General features: G+C 39.2%; 2 protein-coding genes across 2 annotated transcripts; both read left to right on the forward strand.

The window, feature by feature from the left end:
• LOC145446361 (acyl-coenzyme A diphosphatase NUDT19-like) lies at nucleotides 1-3,747 on the forward strand. The gene is made up of 4 exons (XM_080324628.1): nucleotides 1-221; nucleotides 1,429-1,542; nucleotides 1,605-1,786; nucleotides 3,448-3,747. Exons 1-4 carry the CDS (start codon nucleotides 139-141, stop codon nucleotides 3,669-3,671), a joined length of 603 nt encoding a protein of 200 aa, XP_080180754.1. The 5' UTR covers nucleotides 1-138; the 3' UTR covers nucleotides 3,672-3,747.
• A 401-nt stretch (nucleotides 3,748-4,148) lies between these two features.
• Nucleotides 4,149-8,835, forward strand: LOC145446349 (acyl-coenzyme A diphosphatase NUDT19-like). Its single transcript, XM_080324617.1, has 4 exons — nucleotides 4,149-5,476; nucleotides 5,808-5,921; nucleotides 5,981-6,162; nucleotides 8,455-8,835. Exons 1-4 carry the CDS (start codon nucleotides 4,746-4,748, stop codon nucleotides 8,682-8,684), a joined length of 1,257 nt encoding a protein of 418 aa, XP_080180743.1. The 5' UTR covers nucleotides 4,149-4,745; the 3' UTR covers nucleotides 8,685-8,835.
• The last annotated feature ends 5,067 nt before the right edge of the window (nucleotides 8,836-13,902 follow it).

Consider the following 13,902-nt stretch of genomic DNA (forward strand, 5'->3'; position numbering starts at 1 on the left):
AAGAACAACGATATAGATGTACCCCGTCTATATGGAAAATCGATTAGTTACCTGATTTCAAACAACGAAATATACAGTTGGAGATATAAAGTGCATAGTGATTCTAGTGAATTTTTCAATCTATGCGCTCGACTTCAAATGGTACCAGACATATGGAGCCTCAAAGAGTGGAGCGAGTGGTTGACTCCAATTATATATGAGGAAGGAAAAAAGCCAAAGAGGTGAAACATAACTCGTCAAATCAAGAATTCTTTTCTCGTGAAGTATGCTTCAACTAATGATAGTTAATTAATCTTAGGTATTGGCTAGCAGGAAAAGTGCATGTCTAATGTTGTTGTTATAAACCATACCCTAGTTATTGCTTTGTAGCATGCCTGACCTGTTGAATCATATATATATATATATAAATGTATAGGATCTGTGTACATATAATATGCTTGTAATATTCTAATATATTATTATACATATATTTGCATTAAACTTATTTATAACATTTGCCTAGGCCTGTGACCATATAATGTGACCAGCTGACTTAATGAGCTAATGGACGTATCGGTGGTCACCATTTTACTGAAACAGTTCCTCTTATTTTGGAAATGAACTTATGTCTGTCTGACCCAGCAGATGGGATTAAGATTGTTTCATAAAGCATGTCATTCACACCGCCTCGTAATTGTAATGTTTCATGCCACAGAGAGCTGTAGACTTGACTTGTGGTTGCAGGTTAAACCAGGGTGGTAACCAAGTCACAAGGCTCTGAGTCACAAGTCAATCTCACTTTTATAGTTTTGACTCGAGTCAAGTCAAGTCATTTTGATTTCGCCACCAAGTCAAGTTCGAGTCCAAGTCAGCGAGCAGAGGGTCGAGTCCGATTCATATTATTATGACTCGAATCCGAGTCCAAGTCATTGTGTTGACTGATCAGTTTCCAGCTAACGTCTTGTGAATCCGCTTTTTATAACTCTGTCTGGTGATATCGAATGGTTCGCATTTATAATATATATACTAGTTTTAGCGGTTTTTGGTCGCATTTTCAAGTACCAGTACCAATACACGAAATCCCAATAGTGTGGTTACTTTACTAGTCTTCGAAATTACAATGAAATGTCGGTCTTGGCCGTCTGAGTCTCGATTCATATGACTTGGTTTGGGTCAGTCCAAGTCTAGTCAATACACAGATTGACTCGAGTCGAGTCATTTCCGTATTTTGAGAAAATGACTGGAGTCAAGTCGAGTCGTCGGTAAATCGTGACTCGAGTTGAGTCATGACTCGAGTCCTTACAACCCTCGGTTACACTACCACTGTACCAAAGAAACACTCAACTCATCTTAAACATAAACAGGGCATGTTTGGTTACTCCCATGTTCAAGAGCCAATACACAATGATAGTAATTCATCATAATAATGTCCTTCATTCCCAATTGCAGATTTGACACGGTCTTCTACTGCTGCTGCTTGTCAGAGATGCCTTCTTCAACTGCTTTTGATAATGTGGAGACGACCGAGTGTCAGTGGAAATCTCCTGCAGAAATCATACCAATGTAAACATTGTTGTTTGTACACACTATTAATGAAATTTTTATACGTACCAATCTGCGTCTAGGTATGCCCAGGAGAAAGCACTTTTAGCTCCTCCTCAAATCTTTGAAAACATGCGATTACTCAATTTTACCACCATTGAAGAGCTGAGTAGGTATCTCGAAGAGAGGTCCTTGAAGGGCCTGGAGAGGTGGACTTCATATATTGTGAAGACCACAGATTCGATAATGGTGCAATTGCTTCCAGGTTTGCTCAACTTTCTAAATGTATCTGTGACACGCGGTATGCACTTGCTATCATACTCCAGCAGAACTATGAGGCATTGTCCGTGCGACATGACTGACCTGTCGATATTACAATTTTTGTAATACATAATGTGGGCAATAACGAGTAGCCTACCTGACAGTGTTGGGATCAAGTCACTACCATCGAGTCACGAGTCATTTCGAGTCATTGCACATTTTGACTCGAGTCAAGTCAAGTCAATCGATTTTCGAAGGTGACTCGAGTCAAGTCAAGTCACTCGATTTTTGGAGGTGACTCGAGTCAAGTCGAGTCAAGTCAAGTCACGAGTCAAGTCACAATTCAAGTCAAATTGCCCTTTCGAAGTATGAGGCATGATTACGTCATTGAATTATGCTAGCTGTCGGAAATACAGATTGAATGTTCATTAATTTGAAATCGATGAACGAATATAGAGTTCAATATATACACTCAAGAAGGCGCTGTAGCTAGACGACGTAAGTAATTGCATATCCTCAGTTTATAGTTACCAGCCAAAATAGTCAATAGAGAAACGAATTTGATAAGATGCAATACATTACATTACCCATTTACAAATTCATATGATGTAAATCGAGCCTGTGACAATGGCTGAGGACTATATAAACTATATTCGAATTCAATTGCAATAAAATAAGAGGTTTCGTCAAGGTATGAACAGAGAACAGAAATATATATTTTGCTATTAAATGACTTTACTATACTAGTTTACGACAACGTAAGCTATAAGCTTCGATCCCTCCGTTTGCGGTCAATTTATTTGTGAGAGAACAATGGAGGCTCAGTAAAACTCACGATCATTGAATGATTGGTCGCTCTCACGGGTTACACCAGCTTTTCGCGAACAATCGGAACATATGCAAGATACAGTGATTTTATCGACACCGACTACTTGATGACTTGAAATTGACTCGTGAATTTTGCTCCGAGTCACGAGTCAATCCACATTTCTGATACGCCGAGTCAAGTCAAGTCATTTTAGAAAAGTGACTCGAGTCAAGTCAAGTCATACGAAAAAGGTGACTCGAGTCTGACTCGAGTCAAGTCATGACTCGAGTCATCCCAACACTGCTACCTGAATGGTTCGATTCTGTAGGGAGTATGAGTGTATCGAATGTAAACATGGAATGGCAACGACCGATTTTGAAACTTCATTCCGCTTTGATGAGGCTTTATTCAGAATTGTTTTGCGGCAGCGGCTGTAGGATTTCTGGCAATCCGAAATCATGCTCCAGAGAGCAGAATTTACTGAATCTGGTCTTGATCGAAAGCTACTCTCGCACTGATTCCGAAAATATAAATGAAAATACGGTCAGGTTCCATACTTTGATGAAAAATCACCCTCAACATGTAAAATCTGCATTGTTCTGAACAATCGGATGACCGTAAAACAATGACCCACTGCCGCTCTCCGATTGGAGGGCGAATTCTGGGTGGTTTAGTGCCTGATCATATTTCAATTTGTATTTTCGGAGATTGGCAATTGAATAGCTGAGGCCTACTGTGTATTACGACCCAATAAACAATTGTTAGTCTGCCGGTTCCAGATTTTTGATCCGAAACCATGACATTATTTATCAATTCGACACGTAACATTCGCATAATATGATGGAAACGCATTGCAGGGGACGCGGCATACCCGGAGGATTTTGATCCCACTGCCGAAATACAAACTATTCCTACTATCAATAGGAGAGAGATGGAAGCTCCAACAGCTAAGTTTCGGATGAGCTGGCACCATACCTCAGTCGAAACTGTATCATCGCTGACATGCACTGCCAAACTTAGGTTTGGTCAGATTGCACCAGTATCAGCAAAATCAGTATTGAATATGACACCAAAATTATGAGTTCATCATTATTTAATGTATTGTAGTGTATTGTGTATGTATTCGTATCTCTGAGAATCGATTTTTCTAATTTATATATATTTTACGATTATTTCAGAAACAGAAGATTTTGACCTAAAAAATCAAAATTTTGACATTTTTTGACCTCAAATAACTTCATTTTGACCAAACGTATGCAAATTAGGTGTTTTCCCATATAATGTTAGAATTGTACTACTTATCATCATTTCTGGTTCGAACTGTCAGTCCTTACGAAGTAGTTTAACCTGAAAAAACTTTTTTGAATCAAAAACTGACAAATTTAACGTGAAAAAAACTTTATGGTAGAAATAAAGCACAACGAAAAATACTTTCCTACATTCTCGGGTAGAAAGTGTCTATCCTTACTAAGTTGCTCGTCGAGAATGGAGAAAGAACGTTACAGCAGCAGTTGTTGGCTGACAACACTCACTGGTGACACACCGTGTTGCTTCATTCTGACAATGGCGTCTACATCACGATTTCTCATCATGCGCTTCTTGATATAAGAACCATGCAATGCCCACGCATTCTTGCTTCAATTAGGATATAGCGGTACGTTGAGCATAACACCATGTCAACCTATTTGTTTTATTTGAATTTTTATGATTCACACTGAGCAAACAATTGTCTGTCTACAACTTTAGGCCTATAAAGCAGGCTACAAGCTGTAAAATGTCAAACGATAAGTTCACCGACAGTGCAAAATCTATGATACAAACGAAATGCTGGTTGCAAAAAAAGTTTTCCTTTGTAAATAATTTTGACATTTTTTGACCTAACGCTACAATTTTGACCTAGTTTTGACTTTTTTTGACATGTAAAAAAATCGCCCTAGTGATAACCTATCTGCAATACACACCTGCGTGAGATGACTGTGTCTGAGTGGATGATACCCTGATAGTTATTGTCTCAGTATATCCACGCAACTGATAGCTACAATATCTGTGATACCTGCAATTTCTACGATATCCCAGGATATCTGTGGGCCAGAGCCGGCGTCAACTACATATTGTTTTATGTCACAGCTATTGCTCAATAATATTTTACACTGAAATGCAAATGCTACCATGTTATCTACAGATGATATCTAGGCTTAAAAGAGTGCGTAACACTCCTACCATTAGAAGGATATCGGCATCGGTAAATTCAACTCTCCAGGACACCAGTCGCCTTTGGAGGGACGCATCTTCATTAATAATTGCGGCACCAGACGACATATCTGGAAGTCGGACAAACTATTCTGTACTTCATTTGAAAAGAGCAGCAAAATCTTCGTTTTTCCCGAACGCGTACGTTTATCCAGGAGGCGCGTTGGATAATGCAGATAGAAATCCGAAATGGCTGGATGCTTTTTCAAAGTTTGATACCAATTTAAGCGAAACTATCGTACAGAGACTTTTCTCAAAAACTGTGGATCGCCATCAATCTGAATTATTCCCCTCAGATGAAGCTTCACTGAACAAAGGGATTGTACCCAATGAAGTTGCTTTTCGAATTTGTGCAATTCGGGAAACGTTTGAGGAGAGCGGAATACTCCTGCTTAGTAATGACTTTGCATCGAGGCAGAACAAAGATATCGGTCTGCATCTTGTATATGGAAAATCAATTATAGACGTGCTTTCAAACGATGAGGTAAACAGTTGGAGACACAAAGTCCATAATGATGCTAGTGAATTTTTCAACCTGTGCGCCCGACTTCAAATGGTACCGGACATATGGAGTCTCAGAGAATGGAGCGAGTGGCTGACTCCAACTGGATATCAAAAAGAAAAGAAGCCAAAGAGGTGAAGGATTACACGCGAAATCGAGAATTCTTATGTCGTGAAATATGCTTCGATATGAGTTTGTCAGGTAGAATTCTAAACCCTCAATTATTGCTTCATATAGCTTGTCTGGCCATGAAGATGAGATTTCTGTTGTTTTATATAGTATGTGTTTGCACTGCTGCTGTACAAAACAACAGTGCTCACATTGGACATGTCTTTCCTGCAGCCTTGCTTCTTGTCGCCTTATCAACTCATTAGAAATCCTAATCATAACCAGGGTATATTAGCTGAGACCCATGTTGAAATCCCACTTACCAAGGATAGTAATTTGTCAAAACTTCGTTTGCAGATTTGACACTGTGTTTTACTGCTGCTGCTTGTCCGAGATGCCTTCTTCAACTGCTTTTGATAACGTGGAGACTACTGAATCTCAATGGAAATCTCCTGCAGAAATTATACAAATGTAAAAGATATTTCATATGCACTTATAAAATTGTTACATTGCAGCCATTCTGTATCTAGGTACGTCCAGGAGAAAGTATTTTTAGCTCCTCCTCAAATTTTTGAGAACATGCGACTACTCAATTTTTCCACCATCGAAGAGCTGAGTAGGTATCTTGGAGAAAGGTCCTTGAAGGGCCTGGAGAGGTGGACTCCTTATATTGTGAAGACCACAGATTCGATAGTCGTGCAAATGCTTCCAGGTTTGATTAACTCTCTCAATGTATCTATGACAATGACGTCAATGAGTTCTCTTAGTATCCTAGCTCATTAGATATCTGAACTATGTAGCATTGGTAGTAATTAGTGAATGCAACCCATTGATATTCCATTTTCGACTCGTAGATGAAGTTTGTATTTTGTAATTTTAAAGGGGCACTGTACTCTAAAAATGATGTGGTCTCAAATTTAAGGGCAAAACGAATTTTTTTTTTTTTGCCGCATGCATTTTCTTCAGAACGCCACCGTAATGGAGCTGCAATTTATTGAAATTTCCCAAGGTGGTTCCCAGCAGTCACACAGAGATCAAACTTTATACAGTTGTCAGCCGATGTTATGAAGCAAACATGCCGTACCCGCCAAGGTGGTTTAGATACCGCGTTCAGTGGAAGATGTCCACTTGTCCAGTCAGGAGATTTATGTCAAAATCGGGCCTAGTGTATTCTATTTCTTTAGAACAGAAATAGAGCATGTCCTATTCTCATGCATAAAACCTTGTTTATGTATAAAACATTGTTAGACATGATCTATTTCTGTCCTAACAATGCATATACTGATATACATAAGAATAGGACATGATCTATTTCCGTCTTAAAAGAATTGAATACACTAGGCTCGATTTTGACATGAATCTCCTGACTGGACGGTGGACATCTTCCGTTGAACGCGGTATCTAAACCACCTTCGCGTGTACGACATATTTCCTTTATAACATCGGCTGACAACTATATATTGTTCGATCTCTGCGTGACTGCTGGAGCGTGAAACCCTTGTGGAAATTTCAATAAATTGCAGCTCCATTACGGTGGCGTTCTGAAGAAAATGGCTGTGGCCTAAAATTTTTTTCGTTTTGTCCTTCAATCTAAGACCACATCATTTTTAGAGTGCAGTGCCCCTTCAAGTCTAGGCAATCTAAAATTACAATTTAATAAGTGGTATTGGGCGGACCTTCTTCGTATGGTATTCAGAACTAGGGCTGAGAAAAATTGATTACCCATGAGATTTAATCCGAAACGAGTTTCAGTATGAGTATGCCTCATGTGTAAACTTCAAATATGTACCTTCGATGCGACCACAAAGAACATAATGCCAGTTCTCCGTCACATAAAGGTAATTTGGTATTTTTTCGACCCTACCTATTTCTCTGCACTTTCTAGCAATGCTGCGGGTTTACGGATCTGCCGCTTCTACCAAGGCGCATAGCTTTTTGCTACAAGTTTCGGGTGCTGTGATTTGACCAGCCGCGGTTTCATGCTTTCCACAGGGGAAAAGCAGAGTTGTAACCAAGTCGCAAGGTTCCGAGTCACAAGTCAATCTCACTTTTATAGTTTTGACTCGAGTCCAGTCGAGTCATTTTGAATTCACCACCGAGTTAAGTCCAAGTCAGCTGGTAGAGGGTCGAGTCTGACACGTTATGTTCACTGTTCTTCAACTCCGCTTCAGTGATATAGAATGGCTCGCATTCAGTGATATAGAATGGCTCGCATTCAGAATACAGTATTTTTCCTGTGTCCTATCAGTTTCAGATCTATTTCCAAGTATCAGGACTGATAGTCGAAATACCAATCATGTGGTGACTTTAGTATTCTTAGCAGTTACAATGAAATGTCAGTAGTGGCCGTCCCAGTCTCGAGTCTTATGACTTGGTTCAAGTTATATACAATGAGTCGAGTCATTTTACGTATTTGAAAAAATGACTCAAGTCATCACAACCCTGAATTCTAATTTAATTTGGAAAAAACTGTTCAGTGTTTAGCGAGAATTCGAATTTTGATCGAATTTTGAAACAAACTGACTATAGTTCTATTCTAGTCTAATTTGGAAAAAAGAAACGGTGTAGGTATCATTGTTATTCTAATCTTATTTGTAAAAACTGAAAATTTTCTAGTTCTTCAAGTCCGGCCTGATACTTCTTTTATTTAGTGGCGCATCATTTGGTGAGCTTAAATTTGCAATTAAACATTTGAGGTCTGCTGTGAATATAGTGCGGTGAACGATTGTTAATCTGCAAGTGCCAAGTTTTTGATCGCCAAGGCCCAGGTATGTGTCTGATTTCAAAGACTACTCCGAGTCTTTTCAACACCTTCCTGTCTATTTATTGTATCGCAGTCTCACGGTGTGAAATGATGATATTCCTGATAAAACTGATACTGAAGTTTTTTATCCGAAAAATTGACATTTTTTCATTCGTTTATTATAAATACTGATGTTCTGTACCTTCTCTTTATTCATTAATTCAAAACGCAACATTCACACTTAACGAAAACCCGTTGCAGGCGATGAAGCATACCCCGAGAATTTTGATCCCACCGCTGAAATACCAAGTCTTCCTACGATCAATATGACGCACAAAGAGATGGAAGACGCAGCAACTAAATTTCGGATATTGTGGCGACGTACCCCGGTCGAAATTATATCATCGATGTCATGCACTGCTGAACTTAGGTTTGGACAGATCGCACCCGTATCAGCAAAATCAGTGTTGAATGTGACACCAAAATTATGACTGATTCAAGTTCATCATTTCTAATGTTGCGTAGTTAAAGTGTATGTGTATGTATTCATGTTTCTATGAGAATAGTTTTTCCAATCTATTAATTTTTTCGATTTTGTAATTCCTATTGATTTTATTAAAAGCAACTTACTTTGTTCATAAACTTCTACCCGAACACAGGCACAGCTAAGAGGCAGATTACTAATTGTCCTGTTGGACCTATGTAGAACTCCAGTTTTTGATTAATTCGCGTAATTTTCATATGTTACCTTGTTATAACTAGAATCCGCCCGATAATATTGAATCGATATTACGCTTTCAAGATAGCGTAATTGTGAAGCGTCCGGTAGGTCTGTATGCCGCAAACACATGATGACAAAAATACGTTAGGTTACGTACTACTTCCAGTTTACAGGTGTCGAGATGCAACTAGTTCATTTTATGATAGGCTTACCATATTTTGGAAATCTAAAAAGAGGACACTTTTTCAGAAATTTGAGACTTGCAAAGCCGAAGAATTCTCAAAAACCGGTGAATTTTTCCCACTTTGTGATCGGTTGACTAAAAAAAAGGTCATCTTTCCGCTCAGAGCTCAAAATACCGTTTTTCTCTCCGCATTGCTAGGTGGATGACTAAAAAAAAAGGTCATCTTTTCGAATCACCGTTTTTCACTACGAAATACCTGCCGGGGCGTCACTTCTGTGCTAATTTACGGCACATCACTCGCAATTTGCTCTAAATCTGACCTAACTTTTCAAAAAAGAGGGCAATATCTCAAAATAGTGGACAAAAGGCCGTCCTCCGAGGACACTTTCAGAAAAGTCAAAAAAGAGGACAAATCCTCTTAAAAGAGGACGTATGGTAACCCTATTTTATGACCAAGCGCAGGGGTGGCTGTAAATCATCATCATCATTGGTTTATTAGCAATTTTATCAGTTCAATACACCACAAAAAATGCTATACAATGCCGTTCAAATAAGTGATCCAGAGTTATGGAAATGCGCCTTAACCTAGATGCCATACCGTGCAATATATCGGTCGGTCGGCCTATAGTTATTATAACTACTGGCAAAGGTGATAGGATGTTTAATGGAAAGGCTACAACAATTCGTTTCGGCCAGGGCTGTGCAGAATATCTGTAGCACTCCTTGAAGTCGGAGTTGGGGAGGCACATACTGGCTGGAGTATGACTTTGTTAAAATGTTCTGACTCCTACTCCAGGTACTTTTAAAATCGAACCAATTGTTACCGAAAAGTGCAGGAGTCATCAAGTTTTCACGTTTTCGGACCACCACAAATTTCTTTCTGTGACTACTGTCCCCATAATTTATGTGAACCAATCAAGGATAATCCGAGAATTATCAACGAAAAACTCAAACAACTCCGCTTCTACTAGTTCGAATTGGGTCAAATTTGTTTTGCATCGCCTCTGAAGACAGCTCAACAATTTCGTGGGGTTGACAGAAAAATTTGATTTTTTATAATTTTCCCTTATAAATTATAGATTTTAATTCGATCTCGGAGTCATAGACTTGTTAGAATTGAACCAGATTTGGTGTGCAGCGTTTTTTAGGGTAGCCTGACAATTCAATCAGTGAATGGCTGGAATCCGGGAAAAAAGTTATTTTTGAACAGCCCTATAGGCTATATACTGTCGCGTCTTCGATAGTTGTCGGGATGGATCTGAAATTTTTAGCAAATCTAGTATTTTATCTAATTCTCCCAATCCCTTTATTTCCTTGAAAATCACTATTCCTATAGGAAGTGTGCCGATATGAACTACCTCCGGTAACAATTAACCAGGTCGCCAATCAATGCAGCTACTGCACGGAAAACGGACAAGGATCGATCGCTGACAAACGCGGAGGGCTCGAGATAGGATCATAATTTCCGAAACGTAAATTCACTCCGGTCAGGTCGTCGAAATCGCTGAATGCCTCGTTGTATCACAACATCTATAACACCGCCTAAGGATAATGATTTCGCAGAATTGCTTGCTGATGGTGTCACAATACACTCTTAGCGAAAAATAGCGCGTATTTCCACCCGTGTAGCACCCCTGGCACACGGGTGTAAATATACAGTATACACCCATGAGACATGAAACCAGAACCTGCCTCAAGCTTATACCGCGATATAAATCGAATACAGCATTTTAATACAAATTATGCATTGTAGGGGTAGAGTGAAACGCCTAGGTGAGGTAAGACGCCCACCATCAATATGACAGAACAAAGATGGGGTTGAACGTTGAATGCGTCACAGTTTCTCAGAAATCGCCTAGAGGCCAGACGAAACTGTCACTTTGATTTCCACGCCCGAATGAAGATTTGGAACGTTTTATGAGAATTTATGACTTTTACACACATTCTTACCAAAAGAGAGCCTTTTATAACCAAGTGAAATGTCATATTACATTTTGACTATGGTCATCGTCATGCAGATACAGTACGGCATGATGAGGCGGATAAGCGTTTATAGGGCTGTATAGGAATGAAATATTCATCGGTTACTGATTGAAATACGGTATTTAGTAAGGTATAACGTGGTAAAAGCCCAATGGAGGGGTTTTACCCCACTCATGCACTATAATGTCAAATTAATGGACATAGATTGGTGGATGTCATGGCGTTTCCCGCTTAGGGTAGGCGTTTTCCCCTCGTACGATTTTTGGACCGCGATAAAATTCTTAGTTAGGTTCTGTTTTCATGTAGGCCTATACCACCCTTTTCGGCCCTTCGGGTATGAAGACACACTCTATTCGCTAAAAGTGCATAGTGTATGGTGTCACGTGGCGGCGCGTTTCTGAACACGCTACATTTCTGCGAATAATTGTGAATTTTTGCACCTAAACTTGAAAATTTGAGATTAAAAAAATAACATTTCAGTGTATAAAACACGTTCCCTAGCCGCAACGTCAGTCAAAGTCAACACAAATAACCTGATTCGTAAATCGACAAGAACTCATCATAATACATTGTTGCCATTTGTAACAGTATGAATGAGACTATCAACAAAGGTAATTGAAAATATGTTTGTTGTAAGATGCTTCACAATGCGCGAAGTTAACACTCACTGATGCGCCACGTTGGCGATGTATGTCTGCTAATAATTAGTCAATTCGAGTCAATGCACGTCAGAGCAGACTAATTGCATCCCCGTCTACGAAACGGAAATGTTAATTGTACAATCTCGAGAATAAATATTTTCCTAGACTGAATTGAATGTCCATTATTATACATTTAAACACTGCTGTATCAAATTATGTAACACAAAGAGCCGACCAGAGCTCAGAATTTCCATAACATGTCCGGATCTGATGTAGAAGGGTACCATAGGTGTTCGTTGATGCGTTATTCCGGTAACGTGTAAACCCGTCTTGTTAAAGATGATGTAAATAGTGTTAGTAAAAGACCATATAATGACGGTCCGATAATGCGAACAGCAGTAAAGCCTTTTGTTATGGCCTAAAATTTTTAACAATTTTTTTATGTACGAGTAGTCGGTATATAACTTGAAATTGCCAAGGTAGTACGCATCACATATACATTTCTTATGCTTGTTATAGGGATGTCATTTGTCTGGATTGCGTTTGTATCTGTGTTCCATAGTATGGTCAGTGGTGTTAACATCTCTATATCAATCCCTTTGATGAATATAATAAGGGCTAGTCGCTGAAAAGTAGGGTCGCCATCGTCCGGACATGTCATGCGCTTGGGATTCTCAAATATATCGTACTTCGGTTTTCCCATCGGTTGCACTTTTTCTACATTCCATAGACCGTCTACTTCAAAATCTGTCTATAACTTACCGTCACCACCATTCCGAATGCAATTGCATTTCAATTCCAAATGTCACATTCATTGTATCTGCATGACCTTATCGTCTTATAATTCGGTAGTGACTCAAAAGATTGGAGAGGTAGCACTATATACCGTGCGAGATAGTGTGGTGGTGATGCGTCCGGCTTCTTGGTCGGTAGGTCGAGGATTCAATCCCTGTCCGGGTCAGAAGAAAGACCATAGGCGATCAGCACCCACTGATAGTATGGATGAGAAAAATGGCTGCACACTTGAGCTTGCTTAAAGGTAGTATCGCGTCGCAGAAGAATCTCAGTGCTGCAGGCGAAATTATCTGATCTTTCTCTGTCTCGAAATAAGTCTCAAATATGTTTTCAAATTTGATTGCTAACACGCTTTCCCCAACAAACGCTCCACATCTTGGGTTACATTTAAAACAGATGGTTGTTTAAAACATGTGTTTTAAACAAAGGCCTTTTTTTAAAAAATAATTTTTTCAAGTTGTTTAATTATGCCATTATTGTGTAAATACTTTCCAAATAACATGTAGTATGAGCCTACGAACAATTTTCACCCGATATAACCGACGTATATGATATAGAACATGGTTGGAACCCTCGAAATAGTCGGTTCAATAACGATAGTATGTAGATATAGAACATCGGTACGGAATGAATGTTCTGATGATGATGAACTGTCGATAGTAAAAATGCTGCATGACGATGCTGTCCTGGTTAAAGATATTTTTGGAAGCCGATTTGGTCAAAGGAGCTATTTTCAATTGTCAATGTCGTTCCACTATGACGTCACAAGGGCCTTGTTTTGGACATGTTTTTGTTTTAAATGTCCTATCCATATCCCTATTCATGCTCAGACTGCTCAACTGAGAAACTTATTATATCACCATCGAGTCATCATTGGCCTCGATTCATTGATCGTATGTGTCAAGTATTACTTACACTTTATTGGAGTGATCAAGTACAGGTTCTGTTTTCTATACCAATTTCACCTCCAATTCAATAGATTCCTAATCCCTGGGCTACTTTTGACACGATTCCCCTCAATATGGGCCTACTCAGTAAAGCTTTTCATGTTTCAGTTCTAATTCAAATACATTTGGCGTATGGGTGCTTTTACTTGTTTATAAGCACTTTGGCAGTAAACCTACTTCAGAATATCAGTGATTTTCCAGGATTGTGCATTCTCAACTTTGGCAGCACTGTGTTGTATACTATATGTATCAAACGGCGGTCAACCTTTTCTGCCAGAGGGGCACATTCGATTTACGAACCACTGGGCGGGCCACTTAAATTTTGATGGTTTTTTTTCAAGTGAACCGATAGGAATGAACCGGATTAGGTTTTGAAAACAAGACTTATCTTACTACAAATCAAAATCTATAACAACTCACGTCATGAAAATCACGCGG

This window comes from Botryllus schlosseri, chromosome 9, assembly GCF_051294905.1.
Source record: "Botryllus schlosseri isolate E-star chromosome 9, Bs_hap1, whole genome shotgun sequence".
Classification (NCBI taxonomy): Eukaryota; Metazoa; Chordata; class Ascidiacea; order Stolidobranchia; family Styelidae; genus Botryllus; species Botryllus schlosseri.

Excerpts from the sequence above, each read along its gene's own strand:
- LOC145446361 (XM_080324628.1), top strand. The coding sequence starts at position 139 with ATGGTACCAGACATATGGAGCCTCAAAGAGTGGAGCGAGTGGTTGACT. Across the intron at positions 222-1,428 it reads GAAGGAAAAAAGCCAAAGAG|ATTTGACACGGTCTTCTACT; the intron begins GTGAAACATAAC and ends TCCCAATTGCAG. Across the intron at positions 1,787-3,447 it reads AATGGTGCAATTGCTTCCAG|GGGACGCGGCATACCCGGAG; the intron begins GTTTGCTCAACT and ends AACGCATTGCAG.
- LOC145446349 (XM_080324617.1), top strand. The coding sequence starts at position 4,746 with ATGCAAATGCTACCATGTTATCTACAGATGATATCTAGGCTTAAAAGA. Across the intron at positions 5,922-5,980 it reads CCTGCAGAAATTATACAAAT|GTACGTCCAGGAGAAAGTAT; the intron begins GTAAAAGATATT and ends TTCTGTATCTAG. Across the intron at positions 6,163-8,454 it reads AGTCGTGCAAATGCTTCCAG|GCGATGAAGCATACCCCGAG; the intron begins GTTTGATTAACT and ends AACCCGTTGCAG.